General features: G+C 39.1%; 1 protein-coding gene and 1 pseudogene across 27 annotated transcripts in view; both read right to left on the reverse strand.

Annotated features, from left to right (window-relative positions):
• Clip4 (CAP-Gly domain containing linker protein family member 4) overlaps positions 1-21,549 on the reverse strand; it is a 131,169-nt gene that overhangs the window by 12,876 nt on the left and 96,744 nt on the right. For 16 of the 27 annotated variants that reach the window (XM_087216184.1, XM_087216168.1, XM_087216174.1 and 13 more), the window contains 6 exons: positions 16,569-16,709; positions 9,951-10,040; positions 9,106-9,249; positions 8,513-8,545; positions 6,137-6,271; positions 3,546-3,669 (listed from right to left, as the gene is read on the reverse strand). In XM_087216184.1, coding sequence (XP_087072310.1) covers positions 3,546-3,669; positions 6,137-6,271; positions 8,513-8,545; positions 9,106-9,249; positions 9,951-10,040; positions 16,569-16,709 — 667 coding nt within the window. Of the gene's footprint in view, positions 1-3,545; positions 3,670-6,136; positions 6,272-8,512; positions 8,546-9,050; positions 9,250-9,950; positions 10,041-16,568; positions 16,710-21,549 lie in introns of those variants that run through there. The other 11 variants (XM_087216180.1, XM_021253668.2, XM_021253671.2 and 8 more) reach the window with 3 other exon arrangements.
• LOC106008876 (uncharacterized) lies at positions 10,047-12,163 on the reverse strand (annotated as a pseudogene).

The following is a 21,549-nucleotide window of genomic DNA, read 5'->3' on the forward strand; positions in this document are numbered from 1 at the left end:
CCTCGTTAGAAGTAGCGTGTTCAGGCTTAAGACTGCATCTTAAGTGAGGCCAGTTTTTATTTCACTCCTTCGACAAGCATTTATTGAGCCCCTGTGTGAGCCAGGAATAAGCTTCAATCAAGCATGGGAGACAGCCGATAACCAAGGAACAGGTCTAAGGTAAGAACAGCAATATGAAAAGGTCAACTTAAAATGACTTCCTTTAAAACAAGGACCTGATTGTATTATTTTTTGGGAACTTTATGAAAATAAATATATTTTATATTAAATGTACCAAATGCGAAATTAAAATGGTGAAAATATCACTAATTCTTTGTGTTTTTTGGCTGGGGGGTACTGGGGATCAAACTTGGGACCTTGCACTTGCAAGGCAGGCAGTGGAACCACTGAGCTAGATCCCCAGCCCAATGTCACTAATTCTTAAACTGGAAAATATACTGGGTAAGTTTGCATAAGTCTGATTTTTCTGATAAAGATATGTCTAATACAATTCAAGGCCCTTAATATTTGACTCTAAACACAATCATAAAGGTCACCTTCCCAATGGGTTTCTGTTTTTTTTAATATTTAAATCATTACTTTAAAAAAGCTAATCCTGACAGCCTCATTTCCTTTCAACTGCTTACTGACTTAAATCTGCAAGGCCTTCATTTGTCAATCACTTCTTCCAACATACTTTATTTACATCAAGAAATCCTGCAATTGTTGCAGTATTTGCATTTTCATTTCAAAATTCATATACATCATTTACATATCTACAGTATACCACAATCAATAAGGGACAGATGGACACACAGAATATAATCTGATGAACAGGACAGACACCCGAAGTGACAGTTGAAAGGAACATAATCTTAGAGGTGATCAGTTCATTAGAAATAAGTGCCTAATGGTAAGAACTAAGAAAATGAGTACTACACTACACTGAAGACCACGTGGGAGGTGGTACAGGGAGAGGGAGGGGTCAGATTTGGTCTAGTTAGTAAGTTTTCTTAGAGCTTCTCTACAGAAATGCTGAGATACATTTATAGCTACATATAATATAGATATATTAACCTCAAAAAAGTATTAACTAAATGAAAGTGGGGTAATGGTCTAGAATGTCATCCAAACAGAGGAAATAATATGTGCAAAAATTCTGGCATAGGAGGCATATTTTGAAAATGGAAAGGGGGACATAAAGGCCACCTACAAGTCTAAGGAAGAGAAAATGCAAAGTGAGACTGTAATCGGTTACAATTTTATTAAGGCTGTCTTCAAGCAGACCTCAGTTTAAAATCCTTCCATCTTGAAGATCAGCAGGGTCTTTAAAAAGCTCAAAACCGGTTTGGATTAGAAACTCCTCCAAATCAGAGACCATGTCTGTTTTATTTGTTTATAGAATGCCTAGCACAGCACAAAGTGCTAAAAGACACTTAATAGTATTTGATGAAGATGAATGAGACAATCAGAAGATGACAGGAAGACAGCTGGATTGAGATAGCAGTTCAGTGAGAGAGAGTGTCCTGTTTCTTTTAAGAGGGGGCTGCTTTCAAATGCACCACCTTAAAGAAGACAAATAGGAAGCAAAGAAAACACAAAGTGAAAAGTGTGTGCTCCACAGACAAAGCAAGGGAACAAGATGAAACCATGAGAAAGAAAGTGGCTTCACAAAATAAAAGAAGAAAAAAGACTGCTCCAGAATAGAAAGTACTCAACTGGGAATCAGATCTGATCAATATTTACCGTGCCGAAAATACATCAGACTCTATACTCTTGAGTAATCAAACATGGATCAAATCCCAGTCAGTGCTCATGACCCAAAGATAAAACCTGCAGGAGCCTGTGGCAGTGCTGAAGATGCACCTAGTGACAGGAGCACAGAGCCTGACGGGTGACTCAATGGGATGGGACTCCCGAGTCAGCCCCTGGCAAGACAGAGCCCGAGGAGAGTCACAGGAGCTCCTTCACGCCTCACGGAACTATGGTAAGAGCACACACTCCACTTCGTTCCTTCTCTGGGCCGTATTGTCCTCATCTGGGATCAGGGATAATTACCATGCCTGACCCAAGGGCTGTGGAGTAGTAAAGCACTAATCCATGGACAGCACTGAAATCAGTGCCCACCACATATACTTGCTACTCATTAGCTAGCATCTCCTTTCTGTCATTTAAGAAAGAAAAATGAGCAAAGTGATTAAAAGCATGAGCAACAATAAAATAACAAACATGGGCTTAGTCTCAGCTCCCCCATTACCTGATCATATGATTTTAGCTAAGTTACTTTATCTCTTGAAACTTGTTTTTCACCTGCAAAATGGGAATGATCATAATAGCTCATAGCTACCTGGGCCTGGGGGGTAATGGGGTAGGCACTAAAGGACAGAGTACAGAGCCTACTGGTTATTAAATGCTCAATAAATACTTGTAATAGTTATGGTTATTTTCCAGCTTACCTGACCAAATGAACCAACATTTAAGTGAAGAACTACAAAGCATTGCATACAGAATGCTTTATTGCTATGAAGAAGACAATGATATCAAATACATCTTAAAAGAAGGAAATTAATACAAAAAAGTATATGTAGTTATTCAATAAGAAAAATAAACTGAGGAAGAAAATGGATATAAAAATACTTAATTTTGGGCTGGGCATTTAGCTCAGTGGTTCTGCCGCCTGGCTCGCAAGCGCAAAGTCCCGAGTTCAATCCCCAGTAAAAAAAAAAACCCAAAAACAAAAAACTTAATTTGCCTGAACACAAACACCTTCTTGTTAGAAAACCTGATGCAACTCCTGGACCATGACCACAATTCTAGTCTCACGAATACAATCACACCACATACGTTATCTCTGACTCAAAGAGTGGCATGGCAGCCACTGAAGAGTGTGACACGCAGCTTCTTCCAGCATGTAAGAAAAAGCACTTCACAGTTCACCTGGATTTACACAAGGACTTGTTTCTGCTCAACTTGTTTTATGTTTTGTTTTGTTTTTGGAACCGGGGATCAAACTTAGGACCTTGTGCTTAAAACCAGAGTGAGGTGACACATAAGTGTGCTATTTCACAAAGAAATACCACAGAGGTTTATCATATATAAATCCTTGAAACTTCACTTCCCCCAAAGATCTACTGCCTATCTATTTTTGAAAACTAAAGAAATCAGAGAAAAAAGCCATTTTGGTTCCATTAGGTTTGTAGGAGAATGAATGGGTGCCTGCTGGCAGGAAATTTAATGTAGTTAGGATGTGACTGAAGCAATCAGAGAGCATTTTTACTTTTGTTTGTATGACAGATTAAGCTTGCTGCTTTCACTGTTCTTAGCCGCAAACACCACTTCTAATAGCCTGCACATACTCACAGGGTTTACAAATGAGGAAGAAAGAAGGTTTTTAAAATTGCAAATCCTCAGCAAGGCAAATTTAGCTTTCCATGAGCCCTCTCTGAGGGGAAGGTGGTTGGTTAACCCCTTGCAAGAAGGTGTGTCATCCAAATAAAACTAGAACCTCTTCGTGCCCCACAAATTACAAAAAAGTTCATGCAAAGAAACAAATTCCATTTTCTCACCTTTGCACCCTGGATGGGGGAGCAAATATTCCATATCTTGGAGAACAACTAAAATACTGCACACCTCCAACTGAACCATCATTCTTGCCATGGGGTTTTTCAAGCTCTATACCATACCAATACCCTAGAACAAAAATATTGAGTTTTAAAAGCATCAGCACTTTATTCAATATCGTTATGCCATCATATGAACCCCAAGTCTAGATGGTTTAACATTTTCACAAATGACCGTAATGATGGAAGATCCTGTTCATTAAGCTTTCAAATGATAAAATTACAAAGTAAAACTTGAAAATTTAAAAAGTGGAAAAAACATTTTACCAGCATAATTGCAAAGCTGTACATTAAGAAAGGAAAATAAAATGCACAAACACAAATTTGTAAAGGATTAGCTATTAGAATACAACCAAAATATATCTTAAAACTATAATGATAAAGAAACTGTCCTTGACTTTCTAATATAGTTCAATGAGAGAAGTGTAATATAATATTGTGATGTATAAATCATAAAATGAACATGCAATCTTTTCATTTCACTTTCTCAATATCATAACACCAGAAACAGTTCTTAAATAATTAAAGCACACCCTGGGCTCCATCCCCAGCACCATAAAATAAGGCTCTGGAGAGCTTTTGTAAGACAGGGACTAAGAAATGACCACTGGGTGCAGCCACGAGGCAGCATTTGCTTTTCCAGAAGTGGCGTGTGAAGACGAGGCCCAGCCTCAGCCTACCAAGTTTCCAGCCTCTGCTCTTTCCTCATGCAGGACCCATGGGTCTGAAGGCTGGGCTGGGACACCACAGGATGAGCCAGACAACAAGCCAGGCCACTTCCTAGGACAGGGCTTGTGTAAGGGCCTTTGATCTAGATCACAACACCATATACCTTGCAGAATATTTTACTGTACAAAACTCCCCAATGTTGCTCAGCTAGTAAATGAACCACAAGCAAAAAATAATAATAATGATAATTAAAGGACAGAGATAATATGGAAAATATCACTAGACATCATGGTGACTCTGCTTTCTCTCTTTTTTCTCCATCAGATCAAGATGGAAAGAAAAATCATTTTTAACTTAAATGAAAAGATTTAGGTTAGCTAATAGGAAGAATACTATAGATAACTTTTGGTACTTAAAGGTCTCATGGTGAGGAAAGTAATAGGATATCCTCTTCGATAGAGCTTAAAACTGAAACAGAAAGATTACTTTTACTGTCTTTCCACCAAAATAAGGTAAATGGACATATTCCTAGTACATCATAACTAATCTCAATCACTACATGGAGGATCTAAGGAGGTCATGAATTATAGAACATACAAGCCATCTCAATTCATTGGCTTGCAATTAGAAAGTGGTACAGTGATGCAATAGGAATGTGCTGTGAGACAGTTCTCTGTGGCTCTCAGGTTTCTGAGGGTCTTATAGCCAGGGGGACTGACTGCTTGGCTCCCAAGTGTCTTTGCCTAGATGTCTGTGAGGAGGACACCCCAGGGGGAGATAGTCTTTCTCCAGAACAAACGGCAGGCACACTGATCAAAAAGGTTCAGATTCCCTCAGCATAGGGTGCCTCTTCTGGAACATGACCTGCTGGGTATGCAGCCATCACCTGGCCCTGTCTGCCCCACCCTGCGGGGCTCAGGGAATAGGCCAAGAAAATGCTAACTCTCGGGCTAACGGTGTTAGTTGTTGTGAGTCCAAAGGTCTTTGTCCCTGGGTAGGACTCTTACATCTTCCACCAACATCTGTCAAACTGTGGCAGACTAATTTGCTAGCTGCAAACAGGATAAAATCTCAGCTCCTGCACAGTTATTCATAGTCTGCTGCACTAGAGTGATTGTCTTTTTTTTCTTTTAATCAATGTTCTAAGTAACCTTTCCCTAAAATGCTGCAATGCCACCATGTGTTAAAATAGCATATTGCTATTTAAAACATACAAACATGGTTTCATTCAACTGGCTGCTATTTAAAATTATAATCTCTGAAAATACAAAAGAAAGTAGTTACTTTTGAAAACATACATTAAGTGTAGACTGGGGTTAACATGTGAACACAAAAACATGTATTTTTAAGGTCCCAGGGTACAGAAAAGCTTTATTTTCTTTTGCTGTTCCCTTCAAGCCACCCCATAAAAACTATACAGTTACCTCACTGCCTGCTCATTTTTTTTTTTGGTACCGGGGATCGAACTCGGGTCCTTGCACTTGCGCAGCAGGCAGCAAAACCACTGAGCTAAATCCCTGGCCCATTTCCTGCTCATTTTAAGGCTATCCTTGGAAATACACTAATCCTAAGATGTTCTCACTATCATTTAGCACATTTGGCAATCAGTATAAACTTGGGAAGTGACAACTAATTTTAAATTAGACAAATGAAAACATAGTTGGCAAGAGAAATTTCTGGACACCAGTTAATCTGAATACAAACAATCTGAATTTGTACCATGCTTTCACATATTCTGTGCTATTACTATCATCCACTAAAACTGTTAATCGCAAATTCCCTATGATTAAACCTTATTTACCTGTAAAATTTTAAACCTTTTGTATTCTAAACAATCAAACTGAGCAAAGAATATTCAGATGAATTACCTGGAGCAAAATTTGTTGTTCCGAAGAACTTAATGGTACCAACTCTCTGGCCTACCACCAACACTCTATCTCCAAGGCGGGGCTCTCCTTCACCACGGGTGTCATTTGCTATAGACGTTGCCGAGGAATTCAAACCTGTTTAAGCGGTAGGTAGGAGACAGGGAGAGGGAAAAGAAAATAAAGGGGGAGTAAAAAAACATCGCTATGATTTCTAGTGAGTCAGAGGTTTCAATACTCAAAGCCTTTCGTTACATGTCACCTACAGTGTGTTTCTTACACGGAAGTCTAGGCACTTAAGGAAATGTGAAGGGCTTCCTGAGAAAATACCTGCCATGGGGAATTCACACAACCTGACTCTTGGTAAAGAATCCACTCTTCCAGGATTGCCTGGTGCACTCCATTAGAAAAGGGGTCAGCACACTTTTTATGTGAAAAACTGGACAGTAAATAGTTCAGGCTTTGCAATGCAGAAGTATTTGTCCCAGTAATTAAATTCTGCTACCCGAGAGCAGAAAAATCCCATATGAAAAGGAATGCACATAAGCCAGGTGGAAGGTCAGATTTGGCAAGGGGGTTGCAGTATGCCAATTCCTGGACCACTAAAAATGCTAGGATTATTATACTTCACTTGGACTCAGTGTAAATGATATACACGGGAATGTGACTTGAAGGTAAAACTGTTGAGCATCCCTAATCTGAAAATTCAAAATATGGAATGTTCAAAATTTGAAACTTTTGGAGTATCGGTGTTCAAATTAACATTTATATTAGAGTGCCAGTGTTCAAAAGCTTTCAGATTCTGAAGCATTCAGATGTTTAGATTAGAGATGTACAATCAACGAAGCCAAAGCATATACTCCAAAATCCCCCCAAAACTCCAAAACCTGAAACACTTCTACTCCCAAGCACTTTGGGTCAGGGTTATTCAACCTATAACTAGCCCTAGTTAAACCACACTGATTTCCTACTTAAGAATAAAACCACTCCACCCTCAACTTGATTCAAAACTGAACCCTAAAATGCACACTATTAAACATCAGAAGTCCTAGAGAAATACTGTTTTGAAGCTGGTCAAATACAACAGCTGGAAGAGAAGAGGTGGGCCGCTGGGGCTTGTCCCATAAATCCATAATCAGAGTGAAGAGCTGCCATCTGGGAAGCTAAGAGCCCTAGGTGAGGCCGGGAAGAACAGTAAGTCACACTGTGAGAAGGCAGAAAATAAGTGTGGCAAGAAATGAAAGAACACAGGCCGGTGGAGCAGGATCTGGACAAACTGCTATTCTAAAAACGCCTGGTCCCTCTTATATAACTTCTATTCTATAGTACTTTGTAGCTTGTCAAGTTCTTCGCATAAAAATCATAGTGACAAACAAGACACAAACTCAAGATAGTAGTAACTAAGCCATAGGGTTTACAGCTCACAGGTGGCACAGCCAGATTAACGCCTGACTCTGTGATGGGAACCCTCAGGTCTGTCCTGATTGCTGCAGATGAGCAGGACGGCAAGCCCAGCAGTGGAGTTCAGCGAGCCCAAGGCCCAGAACGCACCTCGCCCACTCTAACCCTGTCTGCTCCTCGCTCTGATTCTTTACCCTATCTTGCCATTATCAGCCACTTTGCAGTTCACATCCCCTCAAACACAAAAACTTATTATAGAAAAAGTGTAATATCTATTCATTCTTGAAACATGCCTTAAGGAAATGTCTCTGGGGTTCCACATAGGGACTTTCTCTCACACTTTCCTTTCTCCACCCACTTCTCCCTTTGAAAGGTCTTCTTTCTCACGGATAAATTATCCCTGTTGTCTTCACTATTCAGTCTATATAACCCTTAGGTATATAAACACATTAAAACGACTTCTTATAAAAGGGTTTACAAAAAAGAAAAGCTCTTGGGGACATCAAGTAAATGTTCAGAGCCCAAGTCCCAAATGAAGGGGGCCCTGAAGTATAAATAAGGCAAACAGGACATCGCACTGGCTTGCCTTTGTGCCTCACAGAATGGGGGGGGGGGGATGCTGTTCAGAGAACACTTTCTCCAGGTAAACAATTTCAGGCAAAATTTCCAGGTTCCTTGCTTTTAGGGTTCCAACTTTTAGGTTTATTATATCGATTTTACTGCTTGAGAGTTTGGAGGTTTTTTCCTCCTCCATCAATAATGCATTTTAAAGACAAAAAAATCATGTCATGAATATTTTCTATAATGAATCACTGGCTCAGTACAAGTATTAGAGGTATTACCCAACAAGAATCTGGCAATCATCATGAGGGTCATTAGGAACAATTTATGCCAAAATGGCTTCATTTCCTTTCTAGACAAGTTTACTATTTAATATGTAAATTGCAATAGATACAATCTATGTTGATTTCAACAAACCTGACAAAGTATCCTGTGTCTCCTCACAGATGGCTGAAGAAAAGTGGACTGAGTGAGAATATGTAGGAGCCATGGCCACCTGAAAAGCCACGTGAGAGCTGCCCATCACTGTCATCCTGGAAGAGGACCCTTGGGCCTCTCTGACAAGAGTTTTAAACAATAATTTGAATAAAAATAGAAAAAATTTGCTTTTTAATATGAGGATGACATAAAGGCATGTGAAAAAATTAATACACAAAAAAACAAAATTCATATGGGATGAAACCACTAAGAATAAATTAAGGAAAAAATAAATGCAACATCTTATATCCAGCAACAAAACCAAGAGACCTGGCATAGATCCAGGGGAGGCAGGCAAGGTTAAAACTGCAAGTGGGGCCGGGGATTTAGCTCAGTGGTTTCACCGCCTGTTGCACAAGCGCAAGGACCCAAGTTCTATCCCCGGTACCAAAAAAAAGAAAAAAAGACTGCAAGTGGTACAATCTGACTGACATAAAGGATTCCTTCTACACATTTAAAAAAGAGCAAATCTACTTACAAACAAACCAAGATAAAAAACATCAAGAAAGCCTGGTTGAAAAAGCCATAGATACCAGCACTGGCTCTGGATGACAGAGAAGAGCTTTTGCTCATGGTCTTCTTGCTATTGCTGCTTGCATTCGGTTTCTTAGTGAAGCTCTGTTTGTGCTCCAAAGAAGACGTAGAGGAGGAGCTGCTGATGGATCCGTGCAGGGTGACTATATGGGGAATGCAACAGATTACACTGAAATGCGGAGAATAAGAAATGGTACAATAGGATGATTTTCCAGGCAAACCTTTCTAAAACGCTCCATTTAGCTTCTTCAACTGTGGATTAGCTAGTCCCAAATTAGATGCTTCATTTCATCCAAATGAGTCGTAACTTTTTAAGGATCCACACTCTAGGATCACAATCTTATATAGAGGCTGTCACCATATCCCTTAATGTTACTGAGTAACCAGCATTCCTTACCTCGCACCTTAGTAGAATCCCATCTTATTTATACAAAAATCCCATTAATAGGTTTTAAGGTGACAAACGTTTCATATTAAAATGTTTTGAGGGAAGCCTGAAGGCAAATAGGAATACTCAGGCTCTAGTCACCTAATGAGTTGACACTAAGACAGCTTCAACATTTTTATCAAGCCATCTGTACTACGACATTTCCTTTTATTCCCTCTAGTAACCTAGTCCAGTACTGTAGTTCTCTAAGTGTACATAATAAAAAAAGTAGAGGATATTTTTAAAAGTACACATTTTGAGTTTCTTAGGAGATTTTCAAGGGTAACTTTTACTATGATGTTTTTTCTTTGCCAAATTTAAAACTTAACAGCCATACAAGCTGTTTTCCCACTATATTACTTTAAAGTTCCACCAGGAAGTTAAATTTTGAGCAAGAGAAGTTATAAATTATATTACCATCTTTCTCTGCTACAGTTTTCAATTCTTCACTAGGAGGCAACGAAAGTGCTGATTCAGAAATACTATTCTTTTTTGATGTCATCAATCCTACACACAAAAAAAAAAATTGCAGTGAAAGAGAATTTTGCTTAGCATTAAAACATAAAAATGAATTTGTTTTTTAAAAGTACATCTGTCCTTTGTTATCTAACTCTTACCCATTTCTGAAAACACATCAGATAATAATTTCACAGACAGTGTGAGCCAGTATTTCACCATTTCACTATTTAAAGGAGGAAAAAAAGGTTGGGGTATGGCTCAGTGGTACAGGACCTGCTTCACATGTGTGAGGTCCTGGTTCATCCCAGACTGGCAAAAAGAAAGATAAAGGAGGAAGAAAGGAATGCAGGAGAATTACAGCCAACACATAAAGGGGTCCCACATCCCCATGTTTACTGTGACTCAGCCCGTGACAGCCAAGCTACAGAAACAGCCTAAGTGCCTGTCAACAGATGACTAGAGAAACAAAGTGAGGCACAGATACACAATGGAATGAAAGCAAATCTTCTGCAGGAAAATGGATGGGATTAGAGACCACTATGTTAAGCAAAATAAGCCAGATTCAGAAAGTTAAATATTGCATGTTTTCTCTTATATAAAAAAACCTTCAAAAGGCTGGTAGGGATGACAGATGTAGAAGGTAAATTACTCAAGAGGAAGATGGGGATGGGGATGGAAGTCAGGGAATGAGGAGGGGGTTGAAAATAATCCAAATATGTTATCTGCATGTACCAGTGTATCAAAACAAAATCCATTATTCTGTATTACTAAGGTGTATAATATAATATTTTTCAAAAAATGGAAACCCCAATTGTATGATCCACCAAGGATTTCTAAATAATATGAAGCATTTAACAGACAAGTGCTTAACTGTTTTTGTTTGTTTGTTTTGAGACAAGGTCTTGCTTTGTAGTTCAAGCTGGCCTCAAACTCATGATGATCCTCCTGCCTCAGCCTCCCCAGGGCCACCACACCCAGCTAACTGTTTCATTCTTCCCCACCTCTAGTACTGGGGACTGAACTCAGGGATCCTCTACTGGGGGCTACGGTCCTTTTCATTTTTTCCAGGGAGTCTCACTATAGTACCCAGGCTGGCCTGCAACTTGTGATCTTCTGCCTCAATCTCCTGAGCAGTCGGGGTCACGGGGATGCACCATCACATCTGGCTACTTCATTCTTAATTGTTTCATTCTGGGTTTTTTCCTCCCCATGGGAAAAACTTGTTTTTATTGATACCACAGTGTAGATTTAATACAAGCTAAATAAAAACACAATGGTCAGATATTTAGTCACCCATCCTGCAAAACAATACACCAAGATCAATTCTGAAACCCTTATAAAAGCTAAAATGCAGAAACTACCTCCCTTGATTAATTCTAAGGAATCCATATACAAATGAAAAAAGGGTACTCGTCAACAATCACAGCAAATGTTTGTTACTGGCTGAACAATTTTTTAAAAGGCTTTTTATTTTTAAATTAAGTAGCTCTAGGTAAAAGCAAGGAATTTCCTGCATCTGCTAGCTCTGTATTTTGCAGAGACTTCCGAGGCAAAGGCTGCTTCTAGCTTTCTGTACAACTAGAGGTGACAGGCTGTGTGGCTGAGTTATCTCTGATCCTTTATTCTTCTTTTCTGACAGATCCTTAGCTTCTTTGGGAAAGGGACTATGAACTGGGTTCCATGAAACTGGGTTATAAAACGCTGGTTCGGGGTAGCAATTTCCACTGTAAAAAACCTGTGCGCTTTCCATTGGCTTAAGAATAGCTCTTTGCAGATGGATGAGGCTTATTTTTTTCCATTTTCAAACCATTCCTTAAACTTTCTACTATTTCCTTTTTCTCCTGTCATTCAGTTTCTGTTGTTTTACTTTTTCCTTTTATTACTTCTTCAGCATTTTTAACCATTTTTGATATTTTTCTTTTGCTTTTTCTTGCAAATGTTCTTTCTCCAGTTCCTTTGTTGCTTTTTTCTCCATTTCTTTGAGTTTTTTGTTCTTTCTTTCCTTTTCTGTTCATTCTTTTTCTGAATCCATCCTTTGTGATTTTCTCCAACACTTTTTTTTTTTTGCACTTTCTTCCATTTCCTTTGCCTTAGTCCCTCCAGAGCTTCGTTGCAGCTTGTCTTTCTTCTTTTCCTTTGCCAACAAACCATGCCTCCCATGGTGTCAGGGATCATGTCTGCTAAGCGCACCCCTCTGCTCTTCTCCAGTATCTTCTGCTTCCACTTCACTGCTGCCCAGCCCAGCACCCCAATCCTCTTGGGCCAGCCCCCTGGGACACATGGTGCGGGGTGGCAGCCACTGTGACGACAGCAAGCCCTCCAGTGTCACCTCTGTCCCCCTTCCTGAGGATGAAGAAGGTGCCAGGAGGACAAGCCCAGTCTGGAGTCTCAGAGGGGAGCAACATCACCAGGCCTGCCGAGTATCCCTCTCTGAATGGACTCTATCAGGGTGTTGGCACCACGCTCACAGGAATGCGGGAACTCAGCACTCATAGATACAGCTGAGGGGCTCTCTCTGGGACTTGCAAACAATTTATGTGACTTCACTGGTGTGTGCACACAAATACATTATGGTAGGTTTTGTACGCAGACAGTGAATTCGGGGCAAAAATTTTTGCCAATAATACCAACTATTCATTTAAATGAGAGCTCAGATTGTAAAAAATCCTGTGCTCTCTGCCACTGGTATTATGAGAATGACTACCATACCACCTACCACAGAAACATCACTTAGGGAAAAAACATTAGGTGACAGTCCGCCATATGAAGACATCTGCTTCGGTTGTATAGTACAAAACTAACTTAAGTAAGACACTGAACAGACTGTACCCAACTTTATCTTCTGGCAGGTTCCCTTTCCAATTCTACTCACTAAGGAAGCATTTCAAGTAAAGAACTGTGCTTGGGACTCACAAGCCAGACCTGGTTCTAGTTCTGAGGATGACCTTTTTAATTTAATATGACAGAAAGAAATGAGCCTAAAATGTGAGGACACTTTTTATAAAAGCACTAGCACAGGAGGAGGTGACAATAACTGGCTACAAAGAAAAATCAACCCCTCATATCAAGATCACATTCTAATGGGTCAGAGTTTCTCCCTACAACACTGGGTGTATGGTCATAAAGAACTATGGGCGGGGGTTCTGGGTGGACAGAAAGACACTTTACAGTAAGACCCAGAGAATGGTGATTGTGTGGCTCAAACAAGAGTTCTTCAACACAGAAGTTGGCCAGACAGGTGACGATACATCTCTCGGAGGGTCACATTTCCTGAGTAAGAAGCTGGAACTTGGGGCTGGGGGTGTAGCTCAGTGGGAAAGCACCCGCCTAACATCTGAGGACCTGGGTTCAATCCTCAGCACCAGAAAGAAAATGCAACTTTTCGGTAAAGAATGAGCCTGTGGTCCACGGGTTGGACACTCCAGTGTTGTAATAAATATTTTTAAAATAAAGGAAGTTTTGTTACTTATACATGTTAAATATATGACACAGTATGTTATACATGGCCTAAAATAATCCTCTACACTCAATGCAGCCCAGGCAAGCCAGGTATTTCCAACCTGCGGGCAGCAGGTCAGACACACCTGGCAAAAGGAAAGCAGGTGGGATGCAGAGAGCAGTGAGAAGCTATGACAGCAGTCAGGGGAGAGGGCCTGCTCTGGAAGAGCCGAAATGGAAGGAGAAGACAATTGTGGAGTGGACTTCATATTTTTTTAATTATTGCATTTTTTAAATTTCTAAAATATCCATTTCCTTGTTTTATTTGAATTTTATCAGGACAACTGGAGACTCAGATGAAGTTGTAAAAAATTATATAAAAATACTCTTTGTATATTTTGCCCAGTTTCCCCAAAGGTAACATTTTATAAAACTGTAGTATAATATTTCAACCAGGGTAATGGCAGTGATATAACAACAGACCTCACTCAGATTATCCCAGATTTACTTGTACTCATTCTTGGGGTGGGGGGGTGCACCCGTTGATTCTCTTTCCTAACTCCTATTTTTCTGCTGAGTGTCCGTTTTTCTCAAGAGTGTTTACCCTTAACTCTTGGAGCATGGTTATATTTTCTTTAAAGACCTTGTGCTCAATGCACTGCCCATGACATCTCAAGGTTGGCATCCTTTGACTTTTTCCTTGTAAAAATATGGATTTTCTTGGTTTTCATATCTTAAGTTATTTTAGGTGTCCTGGATATTATGTTATAGGACTGTGGGTCTAATAATCCCTCTGGTTTTGTTGCTGGGGTCATTCTGTTCAGCAGGCAGTTGACCAGGCTAGGTTCCACGCACTGCAATTCTACGTACTTGAGCTTCCAGAACCTTTGCAGTGACGCTTGAGTTCAACTCACGTGCTTGTTACCCAGCCGGCAGTATGGCCCTGGCAATGGTCTGTCCAGGAGACCAGTGTTCACTCAGGTCCACACATGCACGACTTGGGAGCAGGCCGGGGAGTTCATATCCAACATTCTGAGGATTAGTTTCCCTGCTCTGTCATACAGTCTCCTGAGACTGATCCTGCATCTGGAGCCAAGTGGACAGAAAACAGAAGAAAAACCAATGGGGATTCTATCCATGCTGCTGGGATCACAGTTTCTCCCTTTGTAGACAGGCTTGTCTTCTGCAGCATTCTGGGAGTTGCCTACCCACCACTACTGCTACACATACAGGGCTGCCTGGGGGCTGGGTGGAAGAGAAAAAAACAGGCAAGAAAGAAAACAAGATTTCCTCCCCTGTGTTCTGTTTAGTAGTAAACTGTTCCTGCTCCTCAGACTATGTATCAAGGTCTTCTCTTAGAGCCTTCTGTCCACACCCACTGGGCACTTCCATGTTTCAGGTTAAGAGGACATCATTTACAATGGCACCATGAAGTACTAAGGAACAGATATAACAGACCAGGAAAAAGGACCTGTATGAAACATTATAGAATGGCATTCAGATATTTTTAAAGGATCAAATTTAATAGAAAAATATTCCAAGCACATAATTAAAAGACTATTGAAAAGATGTCCGATTTTTACGAATTGATCTCAAGTTTAAGTGTAATACCAATTAAAACCTCAACAGAGAGCCAGGGATTTAGCTCAGTGGTTCCGCTGTCTGCCTCACAAGTGGAAGGTCCTGAGTTCGATCCCTGGTACCAAAAAAAACCACCAAAAAAACCTCAACACTTTCTTTTTAAAAGAAACTAATAGTTTACTCTAAAATACATAAGTAGGATGTATGAGGTTCCAAAATAGGTATGATAATCTTCAAAAATAAGGTAGGGTGATCTCCTCCACTGGACCTAAAGGTTTTTTTAATTAGACTGATGATGAAGCATAGTATCATCACAGAGATATTCAAAGAACTCAATGGGACAGAATATAGAGGCCAATCAAATTTTTGGACACAATCCTTTCATGACAGTAGGAAGCCTTCTGCTTTAGCTACTAAAGAGTTAACAAATATTTGTTGAGCACCTAGTTTGTGTTGTGTGCCACATGAATAGAAAAATACAAAATACTCCCACATTCCCCTTAAAGTTGAAAATTCTGCTGAGAGAATAAAAGATTTGTACGAATAAAGAAATCAATGTACCAATAAAGAAATCAAGTCCCAGGTAATAAATAACAATTGGGTATGGACAAAAAGTACAAGTAAGAGAATGAAGAGAATAAAGGGAACTGGAAGGGGATGCTTCCATGGCAAAACAGATGTGAATAAAGAAGCAAAGAATGGTACACTAGTCAGGAGCAGCAGAATACACCTATAATCCCAGCTCTGGGAGGATGAGGCAGGAGGATCACAAGTTTTGAGTCTTGCCTGGGCAACTTAGCAGGGTCCTGTTTCAAAAAACAATTTTTAAAGGGTTGGGGATATAGCTCAGTGTGAAGGCCTGGGGATATTCTCCTGCACCACAAAAAATAATTAATTAATTAAAAAAGAAGGAGGAGGTGGTGGTGGTAGAAGAGGAAAAGCAGAAGAAGCAGGAGGAGGAAAAGCAGAAGAGGCAGAAGCAGAGGAGGAGGAGGAAGAAGAGGAGGAAGGGGAGGAGGAAGAAATAGTGAGGACCTCTAAAGTCACACCACAGCACCCACAGAAACTGCCTAAGACAAGGCAAAGAGCAAGAATGATGCCTACACAAGACAGGGAAGAGCTACAACAACCACAATTCAGCTATGGAAGGAGAAAGAGGCAACACCAAACCAAGGAAGATGTGCTAGGTAGCCAAGACATGTTCTGATAGAAAAGCAGAGGGGAAAGTCACTGAACATCTCTGAGTAGGTGAGGAACACAAGGCCAGATGTACTTCAGAAAGACTTACTGGAGGTGCCAAACCCAGCTGTGCAGTTAGAATACATGGGGTTAGAGGAACGGACAACATGAAAGGAAACGAAAGGACAAGTCTGAAACATTCCTATTAGGAACTGAAGTCAATCATAACTGAGGCTTAAAAACACAAGATGCAGGTTTTCTTAAATTTAGGTTTCACAACTGGATAACAAAAAAAGAACATAGCTGCCTAAATATTAGCAATCTCACAAATAAAATAAAAATGTACAAGAACATCGTTCACTTCCCAGTTTGACCTACCAGTGTTCACCTTTGACGTGATGTGAGCCACATCAACCCTCTGGGGCTTGATGGGAGGTACAGTTTTTGAGGAAGGAGGGTGTGCTGTATTCTTCCTTCGTTCTTTTGCTTTACTTATCTTTGAAAGAGGGGCAAAAATACCTACGAGAGAACACAGAATTTTAGTTACCATGAATTAAAAGCATTTCAAATAGAGGAGCAAGTATAACCGTTCAGTAACATAAATCTAAGTTTTTTTCAGTAACAACTACATGTCCCAAAATGAGAGTCAGAAAAGTATGTAAGACATACTATTTGCCCTCAGATATGTAGTTTACAATCTAGTGTTCAAGACTCACAACACATGTAATAATTTAAGAACCACATAAAAGACACATAATCAAGTTTTTAAGTGAAACCGGGAGAAGAGAAATGAGTGAGGGTAACAGCTATTATTTCTAGGCTCCTGGCAAACAACAATGCACTGTGTAATATACAAACCTCTTCTTCCATGTCATTTATATCTCTTTAGGATTTATATTTTTCCCATATTATAACTTTTTATATTCATGTCTTATCTTTTCTCTAGACTATATTTTTAAAACAAATTTCAAATATTACTCATCTCTGCACTCCCCCACTGCAGCTAATTATAGTGCCTTACACATCATACAGATAAAATAAATCTTTTTGACCCTAAGACATAATGTTCCCAAAAGACCTCACCTTCCATTCCTGACAATCAGAAACAAAGCAACGAAGCAGTGAAGCAGCGTGTGTGGACAAAGGCAGGATGAGGGAAGGGCTGCTCTACAGCAGCTTAGAGTATAAAACTCCACTGAAAAGGGTTTATCCAGGCAATAAAATACCTGCTCTAAGTGTGCACACCCATGAGAGATAGGGAACACAGACTATAAACAACAAGCTTAATCTCACTAAGACATTAAAGAGGGAACATAAAGTCATGATATGTATATTACATTCTTTCATTGAGTGTTTACAACCTAACAAATATATATTATGACTAAAATGTTTTCCAAACAACTTGTTTTAAAGCAAGGTTAGAAGTGCTCGAGACTCTACAAAATTACTTTGTTAATAGCTGAAAAATGCCAACTATGTTACTTTTCTCAAATCTTGAAATCTTCCCTCCCTTGGACTCTATTCCTTACCCTGCACTTCCTATCTGTTCCTTTTTTTTACTACTTGCAAGTTTCTCTCCTGTCTCCTACCTTATGTGAATCTCGTCTTTCTTTTATTCTCCATTTTTTTCACTGCCAAGCACACACATCAGCACACATATTCTACTAAGGCCTGACTACGACTATGACTACAACAATGATTATATCTGGTGTTAACAAAGGTTTGAAGAGAGAAAGCCTATATTCTAGGAATGCAAATTTGCACAGTATTTCTAGAACACAAATATCCTGACCTAATCCGCTTTATAAAATGAATTACAAGGCAATAGAGATGCATACAAAGGTCATATTTGTATATCTATTATAAGAAAAATATTTCAAGAGCTAAACAATTTCTAGTCTACTAGAATGTCCTAATTTCTAATTGACTAATAGATCCCAATCACACTCCTGGAAAATAAAGAGAAAATTATACAGAAGGGAAGAAAAGACCACATATCAAAGTAGGTCATCATTAGAATATTATTCATAAGCAGGAAAAAATACAATTGTCTGGCAACAGGATGAATGAAATCAATCATACCTGTGAACTACAGCGCCCCTCCCGTCTATGCCAGATAGAGTCTAAGGCATTCTACAGATGCCTGAAACCATAAATAATGCCAAAGTCTCTATATATTATGTTTTCCTATTCATACTTACCTATAATAAAGTTTATTTTATGACTAAGGCACACTGAGAAATTAACAATAATAAAATAGAACAATATACTGTAATAAATGTTACGTGAGTGTGGTCTCTCAAAATATTTTACTGTACTGTGCTACTTTTTTTGGTACATAAATGACCACAGGTAACTGAAACCATGGAAAGCAAAACCAAGAACAAGGGGGACTACTGTACTATATCCCCATTAATAAGTAAAACAATAGAGACTATGTTGTAATACATAAAAATATGAAAAGTCAAGAAAATAAAAATCAAGTTACATGTTTAATTATATCATGAAATTATATTACGTTTGTGAAAAACTATGTGTGAATATAGGCAGACATACTGAAAATTAAAAATTTATAGATTATAAATTATTTTTCTAATTTGTTTGATTTTGTGAGTAATGTCAATAATTATTGTGGGCCAGGAATTTAGCTCAGTGGTTTCGCCACCCGCTGCACAAGTGCAAGGACCCGAGTTCGATTCCCAGTACCAAAAAAAAAATTAAGTTAAATAATTATTTTAATCTGAGGGAAAATATGGTATTCTTTTAACGTGTTCTATCTTGAACCACAATGATGCATGCATGACTATCCTATCAGGTGGCTTTTTCTTAATTTTATTAGTAAAAAGACCAATAAAAGTGATTAGATCTGTTTGTACCATCAGTGGTACAAGCTGCCTTATGGGACAGTCATTTGTGTACCACCAGTGGTTCAAGCCACCTGGCAGTGAGACATGTAAGAATTATAGCTCCATCATGAATGTGTTAAGGTTTTACCAGAAATTTCCATTTGACAAAGTAATTGGTTTTTTAGAAAGAACCAAATATTTAATTCTCTAGCTTAAAAAGATTTCTATAGCATACTAACCCTGCATTATATAGATCTCCCACATCTTGTTTTTTTTAAGTTAACCAAATCATTTCCGTGAACAGAAATTAAATTTCAAGCAATGACTGTCTCTCAAGCTCAAAGTGAGCGCAGTATCCAAGCCACCTTCCCACCACTAATCAGTATACTCATGCCAATCAGAATACCAATGCGATTTCCCTCAGCTCTTGATATATAACTGTAAGGTTTAACTAAAAATAAACAAATAAAGAAGAATTACCTTAGAAAGAAAGAGTAATAAACTTCCAGATAAACATGATCCATTTGACACACTTGTTTAACTCCAATTCCTCCAAAAACTGCACTAAAATATCAATATAGAATAAAAATGGTATAAACTTTAAAAGAAAAAAAATGATACATAGGAGAAAAAATACTAAAAGCTTCTGAGAGGAGGAAAAAGATCAAAAACAAAAAAAGAAGACCTTGAAAACTTCTACACAGCAACAGTGGAAGCTCAAGAAAATAGATGGCAAACTATGGCCCAAGGAAATATCCCCACACACTGCTTGTTCTGTAAATAAAGTTTTATTGGCACACAGCCACAGCCATTTGTTTACACATTGTCTGTGACTATTCATGACAACAGCAGAGCTGAACAGTCACCACAGATACTATGTAGCCCACAAATTAATTACTGTCTCTTTACAGAAAAAATCTGCCAAATCCCACAGCAAACAATTGTCTCACCTTCACATATTGAGGGAATTTGTACTCCAATGTAATATTCCTTATCCCAAACTATCACAAGAAGTATGAGAGTATAAATATATTTTTTAAAAGGAGGGTCTCAAAACATTTTACCTCCCACTAGTCCTCTATAAGAAAGCTACCGACAGATGTGCTCCACCAAAACAAGTAAATAAACCAAGAAAGAAATTGCCAGAGAAAAGTAAGAGCACTAAATCTTTCTCTTCACTGTGCAAAATCATTAGATGTATAAATGTGGAAAAATCAAGAATCATATAAATGTATTATTTATAAACATGCATATTAATATCAGAAGATACAGCTAAAGAAGTTGGAAAAGTTCTCACCTCTAATGAGCGAGACTCAAAAGGCAGGAAGTATAGTTAAGGGAGGGCTTTGTTGTTTTCAGCAAGCCTGACAAGGCAGTCTAACTAATGTGAGGTATCCCGCCAGGCTACACCACGTGAGGGCCTAGTCTGGGAAATCACTGAGGCAGAGCCTCCCCAGGGGCACCTGGAGAGGGGTTCACTTAGACCATATAGTCCTTCATGAGTGAGCTGATTAACTCCCCAATAAAGAACAACACACACGGAGAGCCAATTATCAGCATCAAGGTAGCATCAGAGCAGGAGAGCTGGAGTCAGAGCTGCATGTCTATTCCTTCAGCAAATCTGCCGCACTGCAAACACAGCTACTAAAAGGTTATAGTGTTCTTTAGTTCATAGCAGTTTGAGTCTTATCAACGGACTAGGACATGCAGAGACAAAACACCAGCCCAGTGACTTTGTGCATGTCACACATTCATGGCTGAGTATGTTGTCATTCTTAGATAACTGTGGCCTGTTTTGCACATGTCCCTGAGAAAGGAGTCGGGTCCTTAACTGTCCTCAGACACCCTCAGATGCCCGGGGTTTGAGCATAGCCAGAAGTGATACCCACAACTAGGTACACGTATTCACTTTGATAATGATTAAAGACATAAAAACAGTATCACCTCCAAGTATTAATAATTTATTGTAGAATTCCTACAATTAAAAAAAACTTACTATGTGTTAAAATTAAAGTTTAATGGAGCAAAACAATCCTGACATAAACCATAGCATTTATAAGAACTTCATTGTAATAAGATAAGCACAACAAGCCAAAGGGAAAGTAATAGATTTAGAGAAACCTAGAGAGATAGAGAATATTTTCTGGGAAGAAACAATGTTTTTAGCTTCTGGTTTGCCAAGTGATTCCCCAACTCCCTTGCCCTCTACCTTAAATAGCTTAGCAACAACTGGCTGAGAATACTGAGCTGATTCAGCAGGAAAAGCCACTGGAATTTATATATAACCTAACACATGACCCTGCCTCCAATATGCACCAGTGTATAAAGGGGAACAGACTTCCAGTTCTTTCCAAATTAGGCTTGCCTCTCCTTGGAATAATCAGAGTTCAAGGTTTCTATTGGCAGAAACTATTTTCCATAAATCTTATTTCTACCTGCCCTGTGTGCTGTTAAAAGTATTAGATACTGCCCTCAGTCTGTGTGGCAGCTGCCAAAATTAACTACAAGAGGAA

Source organism: Heterocephalus glaber, unplaced genomic scaffold, assembly GCF_053883595.1.
Source record: "Heterocephalus glaber isolate CG9 unplaced genomic scaffold, H.glaber_assembly_v1.0 deba00001457, whole genome shotgun sequence".
Lineage (NCBI taxonomy): Eukaryota > Metazoa > Chordata > Mammalia > Rodentia > Bathyergidae > Heterocephalus > Heterocephalus glaber.